We start from the raw sequence: 27,279 nt of genomic DNA on the forward strand, positions 1-27,279 counted from the left end.
CTTCGTTGCGGTGTGCAGGCTTCTCCTTGCGGTGGCTTCTCTCGTTTCAGAGCACAGGCTCTAGGTGCACGGGCTTCTGTAGTTGTGGCATGTGGGCTCAGTAGTTGTGGCTCGTAGGCTCGAGAGTGCAGGTTCAGTAGTTGTGGCACATAGGCTTAGTTGCTCTTCAGCATGTGGGATCCTCCCGGGCCAGGTCTCGAACCCGTGTCCCCTGCATTGGCAGGGGAAATCTTAACCACTGCGCCACCAGGGAAGTCCCAAGCCTGAAATTTTGAAAATTGGGATTTAAATCAATGACTGTTTTCCCCGTGGTTTGTAGTTACTACATGCAGTTTAGGCCCCGGCTCTTCACTCGCGCGTCCAGCAGGCAATGCTGTGCGTTCACTAAGTGAACACACTCGTGCGTGCACAGCATAGGCAGCCTCAGATTTTCAGCAAACATTCCGCTGTATCCCTGGAATAGCAAAGTGAAATGGAGCAGAGACTCAGGATCTATAGTAACGCTGCTATGAACTCTGATTCTAAGGCAGCGCAAGCTTACACTTTCAAATTTAGTGATTAAGATAGAACGATTCATCCCCACGAAAGAACAGACTTTACACAAAGATATGCCAGAGCAAAGCATCTGGGAGAACACTCTTGTTTGAAAACATTACACGGAAAACAAAAGGCTGAACCGTATACTTTTTCACCTTGGGGGCTCCGGTCCTCACGGGTTACCGCCACCATCGAACCCAGTGCGCTGGTGCGGGCGAGTGAAGGAGAGGGAGTCCCACTGCAGCACAGAGCGGATGCCCGGGGCCGCTGCCCAGCCTCCAGGCGCGGTTGAACTCCGGCGGGAACCACCGAGCGCGGACCTCCGGCGCTTCCTAGAGCAGCCTCACGTGGGCACGGCCGGCGGCGCACTTCCGCCCGCGCGCGTCGTGTCCCCGTGGACGGCTGGGCCTTGCTGCGGGCCTGCGCCTCCCTCGGCTCTTGCCGCGGGTCTCGGGGAGTGGGTGAGTGGGGCAGGGCGCGCCGGAGGGGGGGCGGGCCAGGGTCTGCGCCGCTGAGGCCCCCCACGCGCCCGCCGAGCGGGCTGATGGCGCGCTTCCTGCGGACTCGCGGGCCGGGACCGGAGCAGAGGACCCAGGCCCGGGAGCGCCGGGGACGAGTACGCGCCTTGTCCACCCCCACCCCCAGACGGGGGCCTCAGTTGCCCGGCGCTCCTGCCGACGCCCACCCCTCCTTTTGCTACACTGATGCTGAATTGGAGGAGAGGCTTGGCCGGCCAACGGTTGGAGACCTGGCCTCTGGCCCTGGCTCGGCCTTGGCCGCTCACTCTATCTCGCGGGTCACGCTTTTTTCATCTCTAAAATGGAGGCTGGCAGTATCTGCCCTACCTGCACCACTGGGTGATGGCAGGGTTGGCACTGCCTGCCTAGAAACTCGTTCTGAACCCGGCAGACTTTAGAATCTTTTGGGAAGCCTTCCAAGTGCTGAGGCCCCAGAATCACCAGGTGTTCGTGATATGGAGCCGGGACTGAGAACCACTGGCCCAGAGTGTCAAGTGACAGTTCTGCGATCGATCGTGTGCTGTGTTCTCGCCCAGAATGTGCACTTCCTCCAAAGTGGTTCATAGTCATGAAAAAGCAAGCGGCTGGGTTTTTTTGTTTGTTTGTTTGTTTTTTGTCCAAAAAGACAGGGATCAAAATCTGGTTTGGTCACTTATTTCCTAGTGCTTAGAATGGCGCATGTCACAAAACATGCACCACTGATTAAATAAATTAACTTCTGATTACTTCCGACCTAGTGGAAGAGTTGTTTGGCTTGTTTTTCAACTTTTTATTATGGAAACTTTCAAGTATATACAAAAATAGAATCATGTACTGAATGTACCAACTCACAGTCAGTTTCATCTGGTACCTTCACCCCCACTGGATTATTTTAAAGTAAATCTAAATGTACCGTTTCATCCATTAAATACTTGCTTATGTTTATAGAACACAGTAACTCCTTAAATATAAAACCATCATCAATCTCATAAGAATTTCATGTTACCATCTATCCAGTGAAAGTTTACATATCCCCTGTTGTCTCTTTTTTTTTCTCCCATTGTCCAAATCAGGAGTCAAACAAGCTACACATGCTACACTTGGTTGACGGCTCATATCTCTTCATCTCCTCCCTCTTTATTATTGTTTTTCCTTGTATTTCATTTGTTGAAGAAGCCAAGTCATTTGTCCTGTAATGTTTCTTACATACTGAATTTTGCTTTTTCCGTCCCTGTGGTGTCCTTTAATAAACTGGTATTTAGATAACAGCCTTTTCCAGATGCAGGTTATACTTTTTGGCAAGAAAACCTCCTAAATTACTGTGTACTTCATATTACATCGCATCAGGAGTTGGATTAGGTCTTGTCTCTCTTTGTGGTGTCAAGATTGATCACTGGACCTTTTCCGTACAAATTGTATTGCAGGGTGACTAACTAATTGATCAGGGAATTACTGAAGGATGACAGCTAATAACTACGGAAGGAATGAGAGAATATCAGCTTGGCAACCCCTAATGAGATAATTGGTCCTGGAAATGATCATTAGTGGCTGTTAATGTCAGAAAAAGAGAGACAGCCAGACAGTATGTGCTCCCTGATGGAAGTACCCAATAATACCACTTGTCAAGTATTCTTAGACGATGGGTGAGGGATAAAGATGAAACAGGATTGACCGTGAGTTGATGATTGTTGAAGCTCGGTGATGGGTATGTGACAGTGCACTATATTAATCTGTGTTTGAAATTTTTCATAACAAAAGTTTTTTTAAAAAAAGATTGACTAGTTGACTAGTGAGCTCACGTCAGCCCGATCCATCCATTATAGTTCTCCATTAGCCTTTCACTAAGTGGTTCTCAAAACTGACTGCATGTTAGAATCACAGGGGAAGAATTTTTTTTTTTTTAATTCTAAAACACACGTCTTTTGCAGAATTTCCTGTTTAATTGTTCTGGGATGGAGCCCAATCATTGATACGTTTTAAAAGCTCTCTAGGTGATTCTAATACTCTCATACTCTCCAGGGTTCTGTACCACTGGCTTAGATCTATTATTTGTTACACATGCCAAGTGATTATATTCTATTATACTTTCTGCATTTATTACTTTAAATTTTCAACTTTCTACATTCTGCATATTCTTCCGCCTCTTGCAAACTGCAATCCAATAAGAAAGCCTCTGCAAATATTATCAGAGGAAGTCTTGATCTTGGAAGTGAAAATGTGGAGTGACACATGGAAAGGACACTAGCAATAACCTCAAGGCTTGTGTGGTGGGTGGAGAGATGTAGCACCCACCCGCTGTGTGAGGTGACTGTATCCCCAAATGGAAAGGGAGATCAGGTGATACGTAGTTAGAAGAGCATGTTCAGCATTATGACACATTTCTTAAAAATCATCAATATTAAGTAAATTAAATATAAAATAAATTCAAATCAAATAAATAAATGAAATGCTGCTTATTGCAACCAAAAACAATTCAAAGATTTAAAAGGAAAGTTAATAATCTCCACTATCACCACCATCATTTTAATCACCCGTGAGATAACCAATATTAGCAATATGGTGTATATTCTTCCTCACCAGACTGTCTTGTATAATGTAGGGGTTTGGGCATTGTTATAAAAATGAGATTATGCCATAGCCATCTGTAACTTTTCTCACTGTCATCCCTTCAGGACAAGAGTTACAGACCTGACTGAACTGTAGAATAAATAGTTCATGATATGAATATACAATAAAATATTCAGTTGTTTCTCTATTGAGATATATATATATATATATATATATGTATATATATATTCCGATGGTTTCCAAATTTTAGCCACCTTAAAAGTAGCACAATAAACATCATTGTACACAGATCCTTTATTTCTGTAAGGTCGATTTCCAAAAATGGGATTGCTGGGTTAAAGTATATTGCTATTAGCAGCATCATTATTATTGGTAATATATATTGCCAGATTACTCTCCCAGAACATAATAGCAATTCATACTAACACCACTAGTAAAATGCAGGTACCCATTTTCCCTTGTCTTGGTTAGCACTGGATAGCATTAATATTTGCCACCTGATGTGTGGAAAATAATGTCTCTTTTCCTTTAATTTGCATTTCTTCTAACTACTGGGTGACTGAGCACTTTTCATGCTTATTGGCCGTTTGGATTTCTGCTGTGAACTTCCTGTGTATATTCATTGCTTATTTTTCTATTTTATCAGTTTTTTTGTTCCTGTTAATGCATTTACTTGGACCATTTCTTAGGGGCATTAACCCTTTATCATACAGTACAGTTTTCTCCAGGTGTTTTTTTGGTCCTTTGACTTTAAGAATCTTGATATATGAAAGTTTTTATGTAGTAAAAATGTCGTTTTAAAAAATTTCTGGGTTTCATGTCTTGTCAGTAAGGGTTTTCTCATCCCCAAAGTTATATACATATTTTCCTAATTTTTTGAACATATTTTTTTGGATCTTTCACATTTATATTTCTAAACCATATGGAATGTATTTTTATATACAATGCAAAATAAGAATCTTGCTTTACTTTCTTCTGCAGAAGTAGCCAATTATGTCAGTGTTGTTCATTAAAAAAGCCACCCTTTTTATACTTTTGTTGTATATTGATTTCTGTACGTACCTGGGTTTATTTCTGGACTGTCCCTTCTCTGTCACCTCTATTTTTGTGCCAATATTATTCTGTTTGCTTTATGCCTGATTAATGTAGTAAGTGTTAATATCTAGAAAAGTTAAGTCACTACTCAATGCTTTGTGTACTTTTCTTGCCCATTCTCAGACATGTACTTTTTCTTCCATGTGATCTTTGGGTTGCTTTTGTTCCAAGATAAATCCCACTGGAAATCTGATAGAATTTACATTAAATATATATACGTTAATTATGAAAAGATAGACATTTCTGTGATAGTAAATCTTCCTATCAGGGAAGCTAATGTGTATCTCTTTTGGGGTCTTTTAGGGTCTATTCCTTTCCTATTAACTTTCTAGTTATTTTATAAGACTTAGTTTTCTCTTGTGAGTGAGGGGTTTATTCCTCATTTTTATTTTTATCTGGTTATTGCTAGGACTGAGAAAAGTTTTTGATAGATTTTTTTCCCCTATAGATGATATATTTATACAGCTTGCTGCCAAATTTTCTTGTTTTAGTAGTTTTTCTTAAACTTAATATGTTTGTTTTCTTCCCTGCCATCAATGTGGATGCTCTATAATTGGTTATATTGATATATAAGTTTGAGTTTGTGCTTATTTTATTTGATGCATATCTCCTATCACAGAAGTATATGAGAGATAGATGTGCCCAAAAGTAGTAAAAGGAAAAAAAGATCTCAGGAGTTGGCAGAAATCTACACTCAACAGGTTATTGCTGATCACTTATAAGATCAGAAGCCCAGGTGCTAACCCCTCATGGACTCTATTATTATGGGAGTGAGTCATTCACTCAGCATTACTGTGTGATATTAGCATTACTGTAGAGTGTTGTAGAGCATTGCTGTGGCTTATGATGTTTCAGAGAAAGGGCTGCTCACCACGGGCACCAGAGATATCACTTAGTGAGCATAATTAAATTCCAGCTCTTGCCCAGAATCTCACTAGAGTTGTTTATTTATTAGAAAGACTTTTTAAAAAAATTAATAAGCAGAAAGTACAGAGTTCTTATATACCCACTCCTTCCCCCAATTTCCACTAATATTAACATCTTACATTAGTGTGGTAGTGATGAGCCAATATTGATACATTATTTTTTAAAATATTTATTTATTTATTTGGTTGCACTGGGTCTAAGTTGCGGCAGGCAGGCTCCTTAGTTGCAGCTCGTGGGCTCCTTAGTTGTGGCATATGAACTCTTAGTTGTGGCATGCATGTGGGATCCGGTTCCCCGATACATTATTATTAACTAAAGTTTACATTAGGGTTCATTCACTCTTTGTGTTGTATATTCTATGGGTTTTGACCAATGTACAATGACGTGTGTCTGTCTTTACTGTATCATACAGAATAGTTTTGCTAAAAAATCCCATGTGCTAAATCCCATGTCCTAAAAATCCCGTGTGCTCCACCTATTCATCCCTCCCTCCCTTCCCCCAAACCACTGTCCTTTTTTTTTTAACAACAGAAATTTATTCTTGCACAATTCTAGAGGCTAGACATCTGAAACTAAGGTGTCGCCTGGACCTTTGTTATGGATAATAAAGCTACAACATAAGGAATGCTTAAGACAGAAGGTGACATGATAGAGTTGCCCTGGAGCTAGTGTCCTGGCGTCTCAATCCTAGCTCTGCCACTTACTAGCCGTGGGACCCTAGGCAAGTCACTACCTCTCTGTGCCTCAGCCTCCCCATCTCTAAAATGGGGATGATGGGGCTTCCCTGGTGGTGCAGTGGTTGAGAGTCCGCCTGCCGATGCAGGGGACATGGGTTCCTGCCCCGGTCTGGGAAGATCCCACATGCCGTGGAGCGGCTGGGCCCGTGAGCCACGGCCGCTGGGCCTGCGCATCGGGAGCCTGTGCTCCGCAGCGGGAGAGGCCACAACAGTGAGAGGCCCGCGTACCGCAAAAATAAGTAAATTAATTAAATAAAATAAAATGGGGATGATGATATAGTACCCACCTTGTAGAGTCAAACCACTGTGTTTTTACCATTCCCGTAGTTTTGCCTTTTCCGGAATGTCATATAGTTGGAATTCAATTATAGTTATTAATTGACTGGGTTTGGCTTTTTCAACATTTATTTTTGTTTGTGTGAGCAGTCATACAAGGTTTGGTAATTTGTGGTTTTAACTGATTAAGAGTTACTAAAATCTTTCTTCGGATTTCTGTGGAAAACTATTAGAGAACAGGAATCCAAGCTATTCTTAATAACCAAAACATAGGTAATAGTAAAACTCACAAGAACCTGTTTTTGGTGATTTTGAGCAGCGATGTGTAATAATCCCTAAGGGCTCTTCTCGTTCCAGGGTGGAAGATGTCTATGGATGTGACATTTCTGGGGACAGGCGCAGCATACCCATCCCCAACCCGGGGTGCCTCTGCTCTGGTCCTTCGGTGTGAAGGCGAATGCTGGCTCTTTGACTGTGGGGAGGGAACCCAGACACAGCTTATGAAAAGCCAACTTAAAGCAGGTCAGTGTGCATTCAGCTCTCTCATTAAGGCTGTCTCTTGTTCTGCTTCACTTTCTTGGCTCTCCTTGGGCCTTTTGCTTAGAAACAGCCCTGACAGTTGCACTCCATTTCAGTGCTGGAGCCCTGGCAATACTTGGAAGGCGCTGGGGTATCTGGCCACACCCACTAAACTATCTTTCTTCCTCCCTTCCTTCCTTCCTCCCTTCCTTCCTTCCTCCCTTCCTTCCTTCCTCCCTTCCTTCTTCCCTCCCTTCCTTCCTTCCCTCCTCCCTCCCTCCCTCCCTCCCTCCCTTCCTTCTTTCCTTCCTTCCTTATTTATGTATTTACTTTTCATTCTTCCTGTAAATGTTGAGAGCAAGGATTTCTATAGGCTTAGGGCATGGAGGATGGAGTGGGTTGCATCAGACATATTAAATAGACACTGCCCAAGCAAAGGAACATACTTATTTCCACCAGGAGATAGGTATAAGTATCATGAGAGAATACAAAGGGTGGTAGATGTTCTGGGGAGTGAAATGTTCTTTTCCACTTGGGGTCATTCTCAGAGAAGGTGACCTGTGAGTTGTTAAAGGAGGAGGAAGGGTTCCCTGGGCTGGGGAGAAGAAGGGCATTCCAGCCATAGGGAACAGAGTGAGCTTAGCACCAGGCAGACTGAAGAGTACCGTGTTCACCAGAGCCTTGGCCCAGAGTCAGGCAGACCAGGGTTCCAGTCCCAGCGGTGTCTCGGCTTATTACCTGAGCAGGTCAGCCAATTAAGCTTTACTTTGCTCACCTTTCAAATGGGCTTAAAAACTCGACTTAGAAGGGGTGTTGTGAGAATTGTATACAATAATCCCTTCTCTGTGTGGTTGTCTCCTTCTCATCAGTTAAATCTTAGCTCAAATGCTGTCTTCTCAAAGGCTGAACCTCTGGGGTTAAGTAATTTCTCCTCACCCCAGGCATTCTACTATTTTGTGCTATTTTTATTGACTTCTTAGCATCATCAATATCTAAAATTATGTTATTTAAATAGTTGTTTCTGTGGTCACTGTTTATTTCCCTGTACAATAAAGTAAACTCAGTGATCACTTACATACCTAGTAGATGCCCAGTGGTATCTGTTCAGTTAATGCATGAATAAGATGTTCAACACTTAGTACAGTGCCTCTCACTTGTTAGGTCTTGATAAATGGTAGTTATTGAAATTCCTACTACTCATCACAGTACCTAGCATTTGATGACTAAAGGAAGTATAGTTCTATCATCCAAGGATTCCTTGGTCTAGTGGTGAAAACTGACATGCAAACAGTCATGGTGTAATTTGCTAAGTAAGAATAATGGAGGTGTTTTCTAACTACTTTTGAAGCACTAAGGAGGGGGGCACTAACTGTATCTGTGTGTTCAGGGAAAGCAACCTAGAGATGGTAACAGTTGAGCTGGGATGTAAGAGACGAATAGAAGTTTCTCTGCGGAGAGAAGTAGGGATGGCCCTTCAAGGAACAGACAACAAAGTGAGCAAGAGTTTCTAGGAGAGAAATGACATGTTTGGGGAATATTAAGCTATCCAGAATTTTGAGTACTTGGCTGGATAGATGAGAGATAAGAATGCTTAAGGAAGTAAGTAAGGGCAGACTATGAGGACTCCTGTGGTATTCTAAGGTATCTGCACGTTATTCTATTGGCAACAAAGAATCATTAAAACATTTTAAGCCGAAAAAAAAAAAAAATTAAGCCGAGCAATGACATGGTCTGATTTGTGTTTTAGGACAGTTTTCCAATGGCACATATATTGGGAGAGAGAGATTGGCATCAGGAGACCAGTTCCAAGGCAGTGGCATTCACCTGAGAGAGAGAGAGAAGATGAAGATGTTGAAGCAGGAAGTAGGGATAAGGATGAAGATGAGAGACTCAAAGAGATACTTATAGAGCCAACAGCAGGTGGTGACTGAGTAAATTCCTAGTCTGTGAAGAAGTGAAGAATTATTACAAGTTACAGGTGATGATGTCCCAGACCAAGATTGGGAGTTAGGAAAAGAGCTGTTGGAAGAAGGAACTAATGCACTTGGGACACGTGGCCTTGAGGTGTACACAGTTCAACCCTGATTATATACTGTCTTATGTTGAAACCCTGAGGTCAGAGCAGGTATTATGCTTTACTTCCCTTGGATCACACAGGGGTTCCTTTCACGAGAACATGCCTCCACATGCCAGTGTGGAGGCTGTAATATTTAACAGTTTAGAGAGTAGGGGTTAAGGTGGCAGGGTGATTAAAATAGAAACAAGTAACTGTTGTGTTAAGAGGTTTGGGTGTAGGGTAAGTCTTCACTTTTTATTTAGTACCTGTATCAGTTATGTAATGCTGCATAGCAGATTATAAATTTAGTGGGTTATTTGCATTTATTATCTCATAGTTTCTGTGGGTCAGGGAGTTCGGGCCTGGCTTAGCTGGATTCTCTGCTTCAGGGTCTCACTAGGCTGCAATCCAGGTCTTGGCCAGGGCTGCGGTCTCATCAGAGTCTCCACTAGGGGAAGGATCTGTTTTCAGTGCTCACTCAGGTTGTCAGCAAATCCTTGAGGTTGTAGGACTGAGGCTGCCTGCAGCAACTAGAGGCCTCCTATAGTTCCTCGTCATGGGGGTTTCTGCTTCAGGGTAGCTTGCTCGATTCCTGCCAGCAAGGGAGAGAGATTCCAGAGCAAGTCTGCCAGCAAGATGGAGTCTTGTAAATGACATAATCGTATTGCATCCTTGGGCCATATTTTACTGGTTAGGAGTAAGTCCCCAGTCCCACCCACACTCAAGGGGAAGGAATTATAGAAGGATATGAACAGCAGGAGGCAGGGGCCATGGTGGTACCCATGTACCACCTTAACTCTATCTGCCACAATACCTTTCTCTAGTGTTTTATATTTTACAGCTATTTTATATATATTTTTAAACAATGCACAAAGCTCGAGCTTTTTAAAATAAAAGTTTGGCAAAAAATAATAATAATAAAATAAAATCTAAGGGAACCTTTAGTTTACAAAATTTTTGTTGACTTAAGAAAAAATTTTCTGGCTTCAGAGAGGAGAGTGATATGGTAATCCTAGAACATTAGCTGAGACACTCTAGCACTTCAAAAGCCCCTGTCTCAACCTGGAATGCATCACCCTCAAAACATCTTGGCTTCTCTCAATAACCCAATATGGACCTATCGCTATTGGAGTCATTGAAGCCCTTTTAGCTTATACTACCTCCTGGGGTAACGGGTTTCATAAGGAAGTATTTTCTGTTTCTCTAGATATACTTCTTGCAAGTTTCCTTGGTCCTAATATGCAAGCATCTGATTAAAAAGTGTAGGTTTGCCATATCTACTTTTTTCATAATTTTAAAGAGTGAGCTTAAGCCTTTTTTTCCTCTAAAATGATTACAAAAAGTATTATAAAAGTATAATTTTTAAAATGATTATAATAAGTATACATGCTCATTGTAAAAGTTCAAACAAAGCAGAAAAATATAAATAAGAAAAGCCTAAATCCCCCTCTCTTTGGTGAATTTTCTATACATGTAGATATGGTAATGATGTAGGTGTATTTGTGTGTGTGTATAATTTTGCATAAATGGAATCAAACTATACTTGGTGTGACCTGCTTTTTTTCAACTGAATATTACGTATGAACGATGTATTGCAGACATTTTCCTACAGCACTAAATATCACTGCATTATCCCTTAGAGGATGCTTAGTATTCTACTCCTATATGGATGACATTTTCCCTGGTAACTTTCGTGATCTTAACTGAAAGGGAACTCATGCATTTTTCTTTTTTCATTTGATAGCTTCCTCTTACCTTTGATAATTGTGGTTGCCATTCCTTCTCCCTCTGAAATCAACTTTCTTGAAAAATGAAATGTTTGTCTTCCCTGAAACTGTGATATCTGTGGGAAGTACCTTTTCTTACTTAATTTATCTCACTTGCTTTGAGTTCACAGATTGTTTTGGTGTTCAGTTTTGGCTGTGTTTTGCAGTAGATAGGGAGAGGCCCAGAAAGTCTGATTTGGCAGTTTTGAGGTCAGCGTGAGACTCAACAACTGTTGTAGTTCTTTTGTCTCTTGAGTGCTCAGGTCACACTTGGGGGCGTGTTGGCAGCCCAGACAGCAGGAAGGGGGCAAGGAAAGGGTTCCAGAAGTCAAAAAACTGCAAAAACGAGGACTAAAAAGAGAAAACAAAAAGGAGCATGTTGAGGAAACTTCTAGCGTGCCTCCTGGCAATTTTCAAGGTTCAGGATCAGCCTCTGCCCAGTCTATTCTCTGCCACAGGGGCCTGGCTTGGTGTAGTAACACTGGGAACACTCGCTTGGAGAACACTGTTACCTAGATGTCACAGGACAAATCCCATCACAATAAACTATTCCTGTTCTTTTATGGCATCGATAAACTGTTCCTGTTCTTTTATGGTATCAAATGTTTGAAATGGGTGGGCCATGAGCTAGGACTGGAAGCCACTGTTATACTAAAAATGTGTTAATTGTGATTGTTGCTTTTAAAAGGCCTTGTGGTGCATCTGAGAAAAATGTTGATGTGGCATCCTGCCACATACCAGGAGTAAATTCAGTTTACCAACGGCTAAATCAAGTTACAACCTAAGTCAGTATGCACTGGAAAAGCTGTTGTATTAGTTCAGATTGAGAGAAAGGGAGGGGCCCACATGCCTTTACATAGCACCATGGGGGATCTACCCTCTAAACTGCACTCTGCATCTATTGCCCACTTCCTCCCCCTCGGTTCTTCACCCCACTCCCTTTCCACCTCCCTCCTTCTCCCTCCTTCCTTTCCTCTCCCTCCCTCATCCCCCTTCCCTTTTCTCCTTCTTCGGCCTCACCCAGACAGGCAGGCTCTGGCTTGGTTAGTTAATCTCTGTCCAGTGTGGAGTCCTTAAAAGGCAATTTTGAATTCAGGCACTGGTCCAGTCCGTTGGAGCCAGGGGAACATTTTTATGCTGGAAGTACTGTTCATATTTGCTGTTCTCAGAGGGAGCAGTAGGGGGCAGTGTAACTGCCAGATGTTTTTAACACTTGTGGCCTATCTGGTAACTTATGTGAATCATTTTGGTACACTTTATCCTTTTTTTTTTTTTTCCGCCAGTAAGAGGATGTGTAGGAAAGTACTCTTAAAACTGTAACACTGTGTAATTTGAAGATGTTTTATGAAAAAAAGTTATATCTTATTAAAGCCATCTAGTGAAATAATACCTTTCTTGCTTCTAGAATCATGTAGAAGAATATAAAGAAATAAGTTTATGGTGATAAGTAGAACTTCTAAATTCATTTTATTGCTTTCTATGTAAGTTGTTATGCATGTTTCAAGTAGCTTTGTATGAGTTTTATTTCTGAAAAATTCCCAAATTTATTTCTCTGCCTCAATCAAAAGGGAGAATTACTAAGATCTTCATCACGCATCTTCATGGAGACCATTTCTTTGGCCTTCCTGGCCTCCTCTGCACAATCAGCCTGCAGAGTGGCTCCATGGTCACCAAACAGCCGATCGAAATCTATGGCCCTGCGGGGCTTCGGGACTTTATCTGGCAAACCATGGAACTTTCTCACACGGAGTTGGTCTTCCCTTATGTGGTCCATGAGCTGGTGCCTACAGCGGATCAGTGTCCTACAGAAGAACTGAAAGAATCTGTACACGTGAATAAAGCAGACAACCCTCCCAAAGACGGACAGGGAAGAACTATCGTGTTAGACTCAGAAGAAAACTCGTACCTCCTGGTTGATGATGAACAGTTTGTTGTGAAAGCATTTCGCCTCTTTCATCGAATACCCTCCTTTGGATTTTCAGTTGTGGAGAAGAAACGCCCAGGTAAACTCAATGCACAGAAACTGAAAGATCTTGGTAAGTGTTTTTTTTCCTTTCTCGTCAATCGAGTTGTTAACCAGAGCAGTTAGAAGCGTCATAGAAACCTTCTTTTCTTGTCTCCCAGGCCTAAAACTGACATTTTCTCTACTTACTTCCTTTGCTCAAAGTTTGTTTATTAAGAGAAATCCTTGAGGCCAAAATATGCTATACAGAGCGAAAACCAAGTATCTATTTGAATTCTCTCTTCAGCTCCCTAGATGCACATTCTTGATCTGTCTTATCTTCAGCTTTTACTATCTTGGTTGGTGGAGTGGACCTGTTGTCTCAGGTCTAGGCTTTTATTTTTTCATGTCATGTTTTTGAAATATGTTTTCAATGACATCTTTGGCCAGAGACTTTTTGCCATAGTTCTTAACCTTGCAACTCCAACCAACTGCTTTCTGGGTTTTCCTTCTTTATTGACTTTGCCTAGTCAATCAACCTTGATTAAGTTAATTTGGTGTTTAGAACACTGCCTTAACCAGTTTTACATACCTGGGTTCATCACGCTCGGAAGCAAGCATCCAAAGATTGGCTTGGGGCCCATCAAAGGCTTCATACCTCCTCCATGCTAGGCCATCATGTGTGAGAGTTCTTCAGCGCCTCTCCCGAAGCAGTGTCCGGGTACATCATTCCTCCAGCATACCACCTTCCTTGGCATGGCTACAACAGAGCCTGTGAAAACACGGTGATGGTGATGGTTTTTTTGTGTGTCTTGTCTTTACTTACGCAATGTCTTCTTTCTTTTCCAACTAAAACAAAATGCTAAGTAATGAGGAAAAGTGCCTTAGGCCAAAGGTATTTTTATTATCTAAAAACCTGTGAAAATACTGTTGTATTGGGAAACTTTAAACATGATCTATGTTGGAATTAGTGAACACATTCTGTTTGTTTGTATGTGTTGCCCAGAGTGATGATCAGGTGTTATTCTCGATTAATATGAGACTTAAGCCCAGTTTGGTAAACATGGAACTGCCCCTATCTACAAAGAAGATTGATTATTTATAACTGCCTGAAATTCTGCTTGATGTTGTGATCCAGACAATCCCCTCTAACGGTTTTTTTTTTATTATGTTAGTTTGTTGGTACCTTGTCATTTAAATGGGCTCTTTAATTTTACCCAAAGATGAGCTTATTAAATACAGCACTCTCAAATAATGTTATTCCCATGCACAGCAGAGAATCAAGGCTGTTATCTTGACTGTAATAAGGTTTTAGTGGGACTTAAGAGCTTAAAACTCATCTGACACGTGTGCTTGGAAATGTTTTAAGTACTTGGGCATTGCTAATATCAATAGCCAACAGTGAACTTTTAAAAATGTATAAATATTCCAGTTTTCCACAAGTAATAAAATATTTATAACAATTATGAAAAGAATTGGATGCCTTTTCCATTTGCTATTTGCTGTGCTGTTGAAACAGACTCTCTTAACAAGTCATAAATGCCATTCCCATGACGTGATGTTATCTGCCTCTGTCATTAGGTGTTCCGCCAGGTCCTGCCTATGGGAAGCTGAAAAATGGAATTTCTGTTGTTCTGGAAAATGGAGTTACAATTTCTCCCCAAGATGTCTTAAAAAAGCCTATTGTTGGAAGAAAAATCTGCATTTTGGGTGACTGTTCTGGGGTTGTGGATGATGGAGGAGTGAAGCTGTGCTTTGAAGCAGACCTGTTGATCCATGAAGCAACCCTGGATGACACCCAGATGGACAAAGCAAAGGAACACGGCCACAGCACGCCACACATGGCAGCAGCATTTGCAAAGCTGTGCCAAGCAAAGAGGCTCGTTCTGACTCACTTCAGTCAGAGGTACAAACCAGTTGCCTTGGCCAGAGAAGGAGAAACAGATGGGATCGTAGAGCTTAAAAAGCAAGCTGAATCAGTGTTAGATCTCCAAGAAGTGACTCTAGCAGAAGATTTTATGGTGATTGGCATTCCAATCAAGAAATGAAGCCAGTGTTCCTGAATGCATTCTGGTGTGTCTGTGAATATGTTACTGAACGAACAGTCAAGTTTGTTGTTGTCGTCGTCGTTGTCGTTTTGGTCTAAAATTATTTGGGTCCTAACAATCCTAACAAGGATGGAGCTGCACTGCTGAACTAACTCAGCATTGGGAAGGGAGCAAGCTTTGTGATAATAGATCACTTTAAAAAGAATAAAGCCAGAATCCTTCTTCAAGTCCACACTTGACAAAATGATAGACTGTTCAGGTGTACATGTTTTGTGGCTGCTGCCTCAGAGGGTAGCCAATATGCCATGCAATCCTGGGCTTAGCTTCCTTCCGGCTTTATTGCTGTTGTTGGCAAAGCAGTAGCAGGGCTTGGCCCTCCTGGCTAAAAATGGTATTTTGGCATTTTGTGTTGAATCTGTTCATGTTATTAACAGAATAGAGAGAAATGTAATGAGACATTGGATATGAGGGATTGAAGCTGGCACGTTAAGTCTTGAATCCCTTGCTTGAATACTGAGTGCAGAGTCAGGCTAGGTGTTTATCTTCCAATTACTATTTTACTGAACTTTCCAGTTTGCTTTAAACCTGTGGTTCTCAGTTGGAGGTGATACTCTCCCTTAGATGGAGTTTTGAAATTGTGGGGATGTCTCTTGTCAAAACTAGGGGGGGTTACTACTGGTATTTAGTCAGTAGGGGCCAGGATGCTAGATCCTACAAAGTTCGGTCAGTCCTAAACAGTGAAGAATTATCTCGTCCCAAAATGCATATTGCAGGCCTGTTGAGATACACAGCAAGTTAAAACTTATACTCCCACTGTGAATATACTTTATAAAAATTAGTGACATACTGAACTGAACTACGAGGTAAGTCAAATTCTACAACAAATCCTAAAAAGCTAGCTAAGGGAATATGTTGGAATTGGAACATCTGATCCAATATTATTGGTCATAAATGAGCTATGAGCTGGAGCTTATGAATCTGGAGGTTAAAAAATGATACCTGTCCAACTTGCGTTTACGCTTTCCAATAAATAATTCTTTGAGCACAATTTTAGTAAATGTTCTTTCTAGAATAGCTTTTCTTCATGAGTTGCCTTCCACCTCCCTTCTGTCTTTCATGGGGTATCTCGGACTCATTTTCCCACAGTATTTCTCAAAATGTGTTAATGGAGAGGTAGTCTCAAGTACTGATTCAGTCAAAAGGCTTCCCTCATCAAATCAGTCTGGGAAACCCTCTATGCTATGTGTCCCTCCGGCAGAGTTCTGGTTCCCATCAGTACATTCAAAACAGCACTGCTTCAGGGATCACCAGCCAGTCTTTGGTGCCAGAAGGCCCTGATTTCAGAGTCCCATTCTTTACCTCATGATGGTCCTGTGTGCTCTGGAGCAGATGACTTACTCTCTGAGCTTTAGCTGCTCATCTCTAAAAATGGGAAAAATAAGAATAAGACAGTGAGAAATTGTCACTGAAAAATAAGACAGGGAAAAAATTAAATAAGACAGTGTATAAAAGGAGCATAGCACATTGCTTCAGGGCATAAAGTCCTAAAGTACAGAGGCCTGTCAACTCTATTGAACCCCTTTCTGAGTCATATTTCACCGTATACTATGTATTAACATCTCAAGAACCTATGAGTTTATTGTACACTTATTCAGAAATACTGTCATGGTGTATACTATTAAACTCCTTTGGGTCCTGGGGCTTTTCTAGTAAAAATTGACTCCTGGATGGGTCTGGAATCCCTAGAGTAATGATAATCAAGATGGGTCTAGTTACTCAATATCTCAGTCATTCTGAAGCAGTCTCCAGAGTGGTCTGACTCAGCCCTGCTCTAGGCTCCCGGCCTGCCAAGTACCAAAGTTGACCAGACCTAAAGTGTATCTTGACTTCTGAACTCAATTCAAACAAGCATTTATTAGATACCAGCGGTGTGCCAAAACCTGTACAAGAGGGAATGGCTAGTACTAGTACCTCTAATGCCTGGAGCTCTTGTGGGTAAAGATTGTATCTTAGTCACCTCTGCATTCTTGGAAATACCCACCCGTAGTAGGCACTCAGAAATATTTATTGAATGAAATGAGGCCTTGATGTCATGCATGCACAAAATTTATGACCTAAAGTTTAGAACCTGTGCCTAGCCCATTTTATGACTGTATTTGTCCAAAATTTTTAGCTGCCTGATTGGTGGTACCCCATTCACTGCGTTGGGAGTACATAAATGAATATAAGACAGAGTTTCAAGCTCACTGTCTTAAGTGCTGAAGACTGATAGGTAAATATCAGTAAATATGCAGTTCCTTCAAGTGTTTCTGATTTTATAGCCTACCACTCCATTTTGCTGTTCCTGAGCGTTCCTTGAGAGCTGACTTGAGCTCAAGCCCTTAGAATCAGGCTCTATTAGTATGTGTGGGCTAAGCCCTCAGAGAACATGATGTGGAACGAATTGATATGTTGGATTAAGTGTAGGGTATCAGTTCATGGTGAGAGTTCTTTCTTGGACTCTCTTCTGGCCTAGAATTTGTTCTTAATGGTAGAACACATTCTAAGAATTTGTGGAGCTAGAATTAAGAGTGAATCTTAAATTGGATTTCCTAGAGCTTGTAATTTGTTCATGGTTATGTGACTCCAGATGGGATTAGAATATGTGGTGTTCCCCAAATGTATTTGATCACTGAATCCTCTTTTGCCAAGGAGCATCTTGGAACACTGAGAAATGCTGTTTCTTAATACTTCTGAAAAGTATTATATTTATAATTTTTACCTGGACAATTTATTGAAGTAATAAGTTCCATATCTACACTGAGTATAGTATTTTCTTTGTCTTAAACTGACTTTCCCATTGTCAGGAATTCATAGGTTCTTGCTTACTTTAAATAAATATGCACTTTCTGTTTCTCTAAAGGTATTTAGACTTGCCCAAATACACCCCAAATCATCTTTGTTTTCAAATACCCATGCCTCATTAATATACTTTTAATAAACTTTTAAACATAAAAGCAGCATATGCTCAGTAGTTAATTTTTTTTAAAGATTCAAGAAAAGAAGATGATTACTCATAATTCCACCATCTAGAGAGCTACCGCCTTGGTCCAGTGATCCTCAAACTGAGATGTGAGTCAGTATAACTCAAGGTAGTACATAGGTGGACAGGGTGCATAGGTAGCCAGAGATCCTTGGGCTCTGATTCCAAAGACTCTAATTCAGTAGGTCTGGGGTGGAACCCAAGAATCTGCATTTTTAAAAAACCACCCCCAGGTGATTCTGAAGTATATGAGTGGTAGAACACATGAGGAGAAAAAGCTGTCTTTATTTATGCACTTTGAAAAATTGAGGTGTATATAAATATTTTATGTATATTTAAACATGCTTATAGATCTATGTATATTACACACATGCATATTTTTACATGTAGGTTGACCTCAACTGTTTTTCTCATTTAACATGAACATTTCCTCACAGTATTAACTGTTCTTTGAAAGCATGAATTTAATGATTTTATATTATTCCATTCTATAGAGGTAATATAATTTATCTGTTTTCCTACTTTTGGGGCATTGAGATTGTTTTCCATTATTATAAATAATAATATCATGAATATTCCTGGGCATAAATCTTTGTATCTCTGCGTATTTCCTTAGGATTGATTTCTCTGAAGGTCAAATCTGACTTACTGTTTTGGACTCTGGGTAAGAATCTCCCACTTGTTTTCCAACTCAAACCGCAGCAGCATGAGAGGCCTGTTTCACTACTCCATTGACAGATGATATTGAATATCATCAATTAATGACTTTTCTAACACTTCTCTTCCAAGACATTTGTCTTATAAAGATTATTTTTGCCTTCTAGTGAAAATAACTTTATTATGTCTTTCAACCACCACATATAATTCAACTGTGATTTCCTTGAATATTCTTATGCCACCTTAAAATCTGACCGTTCTTTCTTAAAGGGGTAAAAATCCTTCCTGCTTCAAATATGTTCATGACAGATGTAACAGTGAAGGTAACTTTTGTCTTCACAAAGATATAAATTTATGGTGAAATGTACTGATTCTGTCCTTACTGACCGATGGATTTTTTAGGTACTGAATGAGTCAAGAGTTATTTTTTTTTTATGGGGAGAATAAAAAGGAAACGCTGGTGATGTTCACTCTTTGGCAAGATAAGAATAGAGTTTGAGGTGGGGTGCGGTGGGACATGGGGTAAGATTGAGAAATTGTTTTCTTCCATAGTACGAAGTAAAAAATAAAGAGTACTTTAACCATATTATGTTTTTTAAAAAGGGGCAGGTGGCAGTAAATACTGGGTGGATAAGAGTGGAGGATCCTTAGCGAAACGTGCAAGGGATGTGGGGAGGGACAGGCAGAGGACTGTTTTATATAAGCCTAAGAGCCCTAGTACTATTTGGTATTTGGAACTACTTATGTGTGTATGTGTGTGTCATTTAGTTTAAAAGTTACATTAAAACACATAAACATAGATAAGACCCTGCTCCAAATAATTATGTCAGTTGGTGTCTCCAGATGGGTGCCCCAGGCAGCTAACAGTTCCTTTCAAGAATTTTTAACATTCCGATCCATTCTCCATACCACAGAGAGATTTTTTTCAAATGCAGATCTGAGCCTAGCGCAAGCTAACCTTACTGAACGGCGCCACTCGTTTGTGCCCTAGCCACGTGGGCCTTTAGTCCTTTGTCAGAGGCTCCTGTTGTTGCACAGTCTTGGCATGGACTGCTCCCTGGGCCCGGACCCTGCTCCCTCAGCCTGGAGCGCTCTTCCTCCTCTCCCCAAGTTAACCCTTGCTGGGCCTTCTGCTCACAGCTCTGCAGTCACATGCTCCTGGAAGCCTTCCCAGACTTCCCCACTAGGTCGCAAGTGACTCTCAACAGTACCGGCACCCCACATTCCTGTTGCCTGTCACTTCGTATTTTCATTTTGTTCCTGTGAATACTCAGTTGATGTTTCTCTTTCCCACTAGCACTGTAAGCTTCACAAGAGCAGAACTGTGTCTGACTTTGTTTCCCTTTGTGCCCTAGTGCCTAGCTCAGCCCCTGGAACAAATTAGGCATTCAATAAGTAGTGGTGACTGGTTCAATTTTCCTTGCCATCCTGTTATTCTATAAGATGCAATACCTTGTTCTCCTAGGGATTTTTCCTGATTAAAGCAAAAAAAGCAAAAATCCCTACCCTTATGAGGCAAATCTTTATAAATACTAATTCTAAAGCTTTAGCTTGGTGTCCTAAGATATGCAGACAGATAACCTAGAGTCAGGAAAGGGCTGGAAAAAGGAGTTTCTCTGCCTGAGAAAGTGGGATGTTGGCCTTCGCTATGCATACGAAACTCAGAACAAAGGTATAAAGAATGAGGGAAGAAGGCCAAGCCCCAGTGGGAGTCTGGAGCCCCATGCAGGGTAGGGAAACGGTGGAAGAACCTTAAGGACACAGAGGTCTGATGTTCAATTTTATGGTGGCTGTGTTGCTTGAAAGTAGACTTTCTTTGAAGTCTGCTGGACACAGGATTTGGGGATCTCAACACTTCACACCACCAAACTAGAACACGTTCTGAATTCCATGACTGGGTTGACGTGGGTGGGAAAAGGACAGCAGGAGTGAAAGAATGAGACAATCCCAAACTAATATGGTTCAGAAGGAGCAGAGTCAGAGGTGTGACCATGAGAACCTTCTCCCAGGAATTTTCAGAAGATGGCAAGGAGTGCACTGACCTTTACATAACCCATGGAATTGGGAGGTAATATAGAGGGTTGAGCCAATTTCACGTATACCTTAAAGGACAGGGTAGCTCTAGCTGATACCTGGATGCAGATATTTAGGTGCCCTCGACAGACTTTTTTTCTTTTTTTTTTTTTTTGCAGTACACGGGCCTCTCACTGTCGTGGCCTCTCCCCGTTGCGGAGCACAGGCTCCGGACGCGCAGGCTCAGCGGCCATGGCTCACGGGCCCAGCCACTCCGTGGCATGTGGGATCTTCCCGGACCGGGGCACGAACCTGCGTCCCCTGCATCGGCAGGCGGACTCTCAACCACTGCGCCACCAGGGAAGCCCGACAGACATATTTTTAAGGATTAAAAAGCTGTCACATCGAGGATAAGGAAGTTGAAGGGGGTGCCTAAGTTTATCCAAAGTAAAGAATATTTCTGCTCCTAAATAAAGCTAGCTGAGAAACACTGTTGCTCTGATGTCAGCATGCTAATCATACTCAGCAGACACAGCAGGTACAAAGATTAAATTCGCCCACAAAAAAGTAAAAGGGGAAAGGCGAAGGATCAAGTTTCCCAGCTATATAAATCCCCCTGTAACTGCCAGAAACTCTTCAGGCAGACTCAGGTAGAGCTAAGCAACACTTGAGTTCAGTGTCACGAAATGTAACCAAGGCTATTTTGTCTAGGTTGTTCTCCTCATTGTTGTGGCTTCCAGATCATAGGCTTGTCTGAATGACACCATATCTCCATTAAACATCCTGGACTGGAGTTGACCTTGTAGACATATCCATGTCTGGGGCATCTGGGGCAGCAATCCAAGTGTTGCTCCTAACTGGCTTGCAAAGGGTCTTGCGTGGAACACATCTTCACACAGCTAGTAGCTACTGGAATGCGATCGATTTTCTCCCCCATACACCTACACTGAAAGGTAGTATAGCCTACTGCAAGTGGTCTTCAAACTAGGGTATCTGTACCCCTGGAGGTATGCAAAAACTTTTCTAAGGGTATACAGGCATGCTTTCATATGAAATATTTCCTAAAATCAATCTTTCTGAGAACTAGCATAGGCAAAGTGTCTTACTGGGTCAATTGTACAATGCTCCAGGATACCAAAGAAGGGGATAATTGAATTATTGGTATTGGGGTGCAAACATGAATGACTGGGTAACAAATTCTTTTCAAGGTGGGTAGTTTCCAGTGTGTTGCTTTGAATAAAACTGAAGGAGGATCTAACCAAGTTTAGATCAAGGAGTAGCTAATCTGTCCAATGATAGATTTTAATTGCTTTATTGAGATATAATTCACATACCATACAATTCAATGGGTTTTCATATATTCATGGGGTCCTACAACTATCACCACTATCAATTTTAGAAACTTTCAGTTATCCCCAAAAGAAACTGTACCCTTTGGTAGTCACTCTCACTTTCTTCCCAAACCCCATGGCCCTAAGCTACTTTCTACCACTAATCTACTTTTACCTACTAATCTACTTTCTATCTCAATAGATTTGTCTATTCTGGACATTTCATACAAGTTGAATCATATAATATGTGGTCCTTTGTGACTGGCTTTTTTCACTTAGCTTAATGTTCTCAAGATGTAATTGATGTTGTAGCTTATATCACTACTTCATCCTTTTTATGGCCAAATAATATTTTATTGTGTAGACATACCACATTTTATTTATCCATTCATCAGTTGATCCAATGATAGATTATTAAAAGGAATTTTTACAATATACTTATATCAGGAATGCAAAATGAGACATGGCTACAGATCTTTTAATAAGTTAAAAGAAGATGATATAAATAACTTTAATTTTAAAGTAAATTACTAAAACAGCTTCCTTAAAAAACACAATTTGCTAGAACTGACACAAGAAAAAATATAGGACTATTCACTTTTCTATTTATTAAGGAAACTGAATTTGTGATTAAACCCTTCTTATAAAAAAACAAAACTCCAGGCCCAGATGGTTTTGCTAGTGCATCATTCTAAACAATTAAGGAAGAAATATACCTTTCTTCCACAGACACAGACGCAGGAAACAGAAAATGAGTTAGGAAATGTTCCCTCTTTTTCTGTTACTTTTTCTAAGTAACCTTGCTGCCACAACTTAAGGACATCAAAAGACAGGAAAATTACAGATTAATTTCTCTCACAAAAACTCTTAAGAAAATAATTAGCTAATTGAATCCAGTGACATGTAAAAAGAATAAGACATTTGACAAAGGGAGTTTATTTAAGAATGCCAGTTTTGTTTAACATTTAAAAATCAATATTATTCACCACATTAACAAAAACTACTGGGCATATACCCAGAGAAAACCATAATTCAAAAAGACACATGCACCCCAATGTTCACTGCAGCACTGTTTACAATAGCCATAACGTGGAAGCAACCTAAATGTCCATCGACAGGAATGGATAAAGAAGATGTGGTGCATATATACAATGGAATATTACTCAGACATAAAAAGGAACGAAATTGGGTCATTTGTAGAGGTGTAGATGGACCTAGAGACTGTCATACAGAGTGAAGTAAGTCAGAAAGAGAAAAACAAATATTGTATATTAATGCATATATGTGGAATCTAGAAAACAGGACTTCAGTCCTACAGCTGCAAGGAGCTTAATTCTCCCAAAAGCAAGAATGAAACATGCTTCCCCAGAGCCTCCAGATAAGAGCCCAGCCCCTGTTAACACCTTAATTTTGGGATTGTGAGACCCTAAGCAGAAAACTCAGTCAACAACTAGAAACCCCCTCCCTCACAATGGACTTCTCATCTACAAAATTGTGAGATAATAAATATATGGTATTTTAAGCTGCTAATTTTGTTGGTATTTTGTTATGCAACAATAGAAAACGAATATAGTCACTATGTAATTTTCAAACACGGTTTTATTGAGATATAATTTACATACCTCACAATTTATTCAAGTGTACACTTCAATGACTTTCAGTATATTCACAGAGTTGTACAATCACTGTCATTAATTTTAGAACATTTTCATCACCCAGAAAAGAAACCCCTTACTCTTTAACTATCACCCCTCAGCTTCCCGTCCCCCTAGCCCTAGGCAAGCACCAATTTACTTTCTGTCTCTGTGGATTTGCCTATTCTGGACATTTCATATAAATGGAATCATACAGTACATGATCTTCTGGTTTCTTTCACTTAGCATAATGTTTCAAGGTTCATCCAAGTTTATGTCCATGTATCAGAACTTCATTCCTTTTCATGGCTGAATAATAAGTAGTCCGTTGTGTGGATATACCATATTTTGTTTAGCTATCCATCAGTTGATGGATCAGGCTTGACTCTTTTTTTCTGTAATTGTGGTTAAAAAAAACCACAAAAAACCTGCAATAATATAAATTTACCCTAACAATTTTCAAGTGTATATTACAGTATTGTTAACTATATACATATTGTTGTACAATGGATCTCAAGTAGTTTTTCATCTTGCATGACTGAAAATTTATGCCCATTGAACAACAACCCCCTGCTTCCCCGTCCCCCCAGCCTCTGGCAATCACCAATCGCTACGTAATTTTTGGTACACAATTTGGACATGGTTCGAAAACTTGAGTAACATTATTATTACAAAGTTATTTTCATCCCCATTTACTCACTTATAAAACAAGATTCTCAGGGCTCACATCTATAAAAACTAGAGATAGTATGGGTACTGAACCTGGTCATGCTTTAGTGTTAAGTAATATTTATCAATGGTCTTGGGCTGCACTCCACAGGCCTACAAGGCCTGTGCTTGCCCAGCTTCAAGACCAATAAAAGAGCCCGGAGTCAGCAACAGAGACAATGGTTTAATGGATGGAGCTTACACGTCTGAAGCAAGGTCCTGGAGCGACACCCCATCGTGTGTGGCAGCCAGCAGTCAGGACATGGTAGCTGTCTTCGTCTCTGGGGGAAGGGGAGATTACCAGTTATAGGGGAATTAATGTCAGGTGGACTCATTAGTTACCAGGGAAACCAGTAGAGGGGCACGCCCCTCACTGTCCCTTTGACAAGAACAATCACCAGCTGGGGCCTGGACCAAATACATAGGAAGGTCAGTCATGTGCATAGGGTTTTGGTAAAGCAGGCACTGATCTAGCAGAGGATGTACAACAGCCATCTTAAGTGGCCTGACCATAAAAATGGACACAGAACTGATTGTAAAAAAAGGAAAAAAGCCGACTCATTGATCTCACTTAAGAAATGTATTTCCGGGGCTTCCTTGGTGGTGCAGTGGTTAGGAATCCGCCTGCCAATGCAGGGGACACGGGTTTGAGCCCTGGTTCATGCTGCAGAGCAGCTAGGCCCATGCGCCACAACTACTGAGCCTGTGCTCTAGAGCCCGCACACCCAGAGGCGGGGCTCCAAGACGAGAGAGGCCACCGCAACGAGAGGCCCGCGCACGACAATGAAGAGTAGCCCCCACTCACCGCAACTAAAAAGAAAGCCCACACACAGCACCGAAGACCCAACACAGCCAAAAATAAATTTAAAAAAAAAATGTATTTCCAATAAAATTTAACTTTTCATATTAGTAACTTGTAATTAGGTTATTTCGATCAATTATAACTACTTATAATTTTAATAAGTCAATCCATAAGAAATTTTTTGGTCACAAGAAATATAAAAAAATTGTTTTCAATATATTGAGATCTTTGTTACAGAAAAATATGATAGAGTGATCAATAAAAGTATGCAAAAAAGCATAAAAGGGCTTCCCTGGTGGCGCAGTGGTTGAGAGTCCGCCTGCTGATGCAGGGGACACGGGTTCGTGCCCTGGTCCGGGAGGATCCCACGTGCCGCGGAGCGGCTGGGCCCGTGAGCCATGGCCACTGAGCCTGCGCGTCCGGAGCCTGTGCTCCACAACGGCAGAGGCCACAACGGTGAGAGGCCCGCGTACCGCCAAAAAAAAAAAAAAAAGCATAAGAATACTATTAATTAAGGTAAGTAGAATGGAAAACAATCAAAAGGAGAACAGGAATGATGAAATATTTTACCGGGAGGACCACTGGCGTAGTAGATGGGAGCATAGACTCTGAAGTAAAACTGCAGTGTGGCCTTGAATAAATTATTTCATCTCTCTTTTGCCTTAGTTTCTTCATCTGTGAATCTGGAATGGTAATAGGATTGCCATGAATAAACTGTTATGAAGATTAAATGATTTAACATAGATAAACAATTAAAACCGATAGTACTATATACAAGTTAGACATTATCATTGTCAAACCTCAGATCTGAGCCCGGGGTGTTCCCTCATCATTCACTTCAGCTTTAACTCCCATGGAGTTTGGAAACTGCCCTTAGAGTACTCCACCAACCCAGAGGGTGAGTAGGGAGTACCTACAACCCCCCAGTTTAGGAAGGTTGGGTCCAGGACACATTGCTTTGAATCTGTTTAGGCCACTAGCCACATGTGCTACTAAGCATCTGAAATGTGACTAGTCCAAACCAAGATGTACTATAATAAGTGGAAAATATTCCCTGGATTTCACACAATATGAGAAAAAGAATATAAAATATTTCAATCATTTTTTACATTGATTATGTGTTGAAATGATATTTTGGACATATTAGGTTAAATAAAATGTATTATTAAAATTAATGTCACTTGACTTCTTTAATGTGCCTACCAAACAATTTAAAATGACATATGTGGTTCTCCTTGTATTTCAACTGTACAGTTCTTCTTTACACAGTCCGCCTCAACGTCAGCAGTCAGAGTGATCCCTTAGAAAGATAATTAAGGTCACATCGCTACTCTGCTCAAAATTCCCCAATAATATTGCGTCTCACTCAAGAGTAAAGGTCAAAATCCCAACCAAGTTCTACCAGGTCCTAAGTGATCAGCCCTAACCACTGCCACCTCCAATCTCCCTGGTCTAGGGTGGGACCAAGATTTTGCCAAACCTGAGGCTTACACCATAGGTGAACAGGAGGGAAAGGAAAGAGGAACGTGGGTCCTTGCTAAGGAAAAGAATGCAAACTACAAATATAAAATTAGTTACAGAATTGATGTTAATTTAGAATTAGAAAATAAATCTCAACAATTTAATTCAGATCCCTTTCTTCTGATATCTCTTTAGGCAATTTATCAGACGTGCTTACACAGAGATTCTTCCAGATTGCAGCCTGGCTCCACCACCCCATCTAGAACTCTCCACGACTCCCAAAATTCCCCTCAGGAACAGAGGTCCAGGCAAGTGTCATTGGCTTCGTGGTAAATCTCACTCTGCTCCAATCTCATCTCCTATCATCCTCTGCTCTTTCTGTCACCTCGCTGTTCCTCACACCGAGCGTGTGCCCACCTTAGGGCTTTTCTACTTATTGTTTCCTGAGCTTGAAACATTCCATCCCCAGCTACATTCATAGCTCGCCCTCTCATTTCCTTCGGTCTCTGCTCAAATGTCATCTCATCAGAGCAGCCTGACCTAGATAGACACTCAAAAAAATCTGTTGAATGAATGCATGTATATAAACTGAATGACAGGGAGACCCCTATCATTTTTCAATATGAAATCATTTCTTCAAGGAAATAATTCACTCTGCACCCCCAGCCCATATCCTCATGGTA

General features: G+C 41.0%; 1 protein-coding gene across 2 annotated transcripts; it reads left to right on the top strand.

The window, feature by feature from the left end:
- Positions 1-892: 892 nt before the first annotated feature.
- ELAC1 (elaC ribonuclease Z 1) lies at positions 893-17,881 on the top strand. Of its 2 annotated transcripts, XM_027118537.1 has the most exons (5): positions 923-998; positions 2,459-2,707; positions 6,995-7,159; positions 12,547-13,014; positions 14,502-17,881. In XM_027118537.1, the coding sequence occupies exons 3-5, from the start codon at positions 7,003-7,005 to the stop codon at positions 14,966-14,968; spliced, it is 1,092 nt and encodes a 363-aa protein (XP_026974338.1). In that variant the 5' UTR covers positions 923-998; positions 2,459-2,707; positions 6,995-7,002; the 3' UTR covers positions 14,969-17,881. The 2 variants fall into 2 exon arrangements, with proteins under 2 accessions (XP_026974337.1, XP_026974338.1); XM_027118536.1 differs by lacking the exon at positions 2,459-2,707 and having other exon boundaries at positions 893-998; positions 14,502-16,016.
- The last annotated feature ends 9,398 nt before the right edge of the window (positions 17,882-27,279 follow it).

The sequence above is a fragment of the Aethalodelphis obliquidens genome, unplaced genomic scaffold (genome assembly GCF_003676395.1).
Source record: "Aethalodelphis obliquidens isolate GAN/ISIS:26980383/991018 unplaced genomic scaffold, ASM367639v1 scaffold19, whole genome shotgun sequence".
In the NCBI taxonomy this organism is placed as follows: Eukaryota; Metazoa; Chordata; class Mammalia; order Artiodactyla; family Delphinidae; genus Aethalodelphis; species Aethalodelphis obliquidens.

What these genes read in the sequence shown, in the direction of transcription:
- ELAC1 (XM_027118536.1), top strand. Translation starts at nt 7,003, where the DNA reads ATGTCTATGGATGTGACATTTCTGGGGACAGGCGCAGCATACCCATCC. An exon ending in GAAAAGCCAACTTAAAGCAG is followed by an intron (nt 7,160 to 12,546) that starts GTCAGTGTGCAT and finishes CTCAATCAAAAG; the next exon opens with GGAGAATTACTAAGATCTTC. An exon ending in ACAGAAACTGAAAGATCTTG is followed by an intron (nt 13,015 to 14,501) that starts GTAAGTGTTTTT and finishes CTCTGTCATTAG; the next exon opens with GTGTTCCGCCAGGTCCTGCC.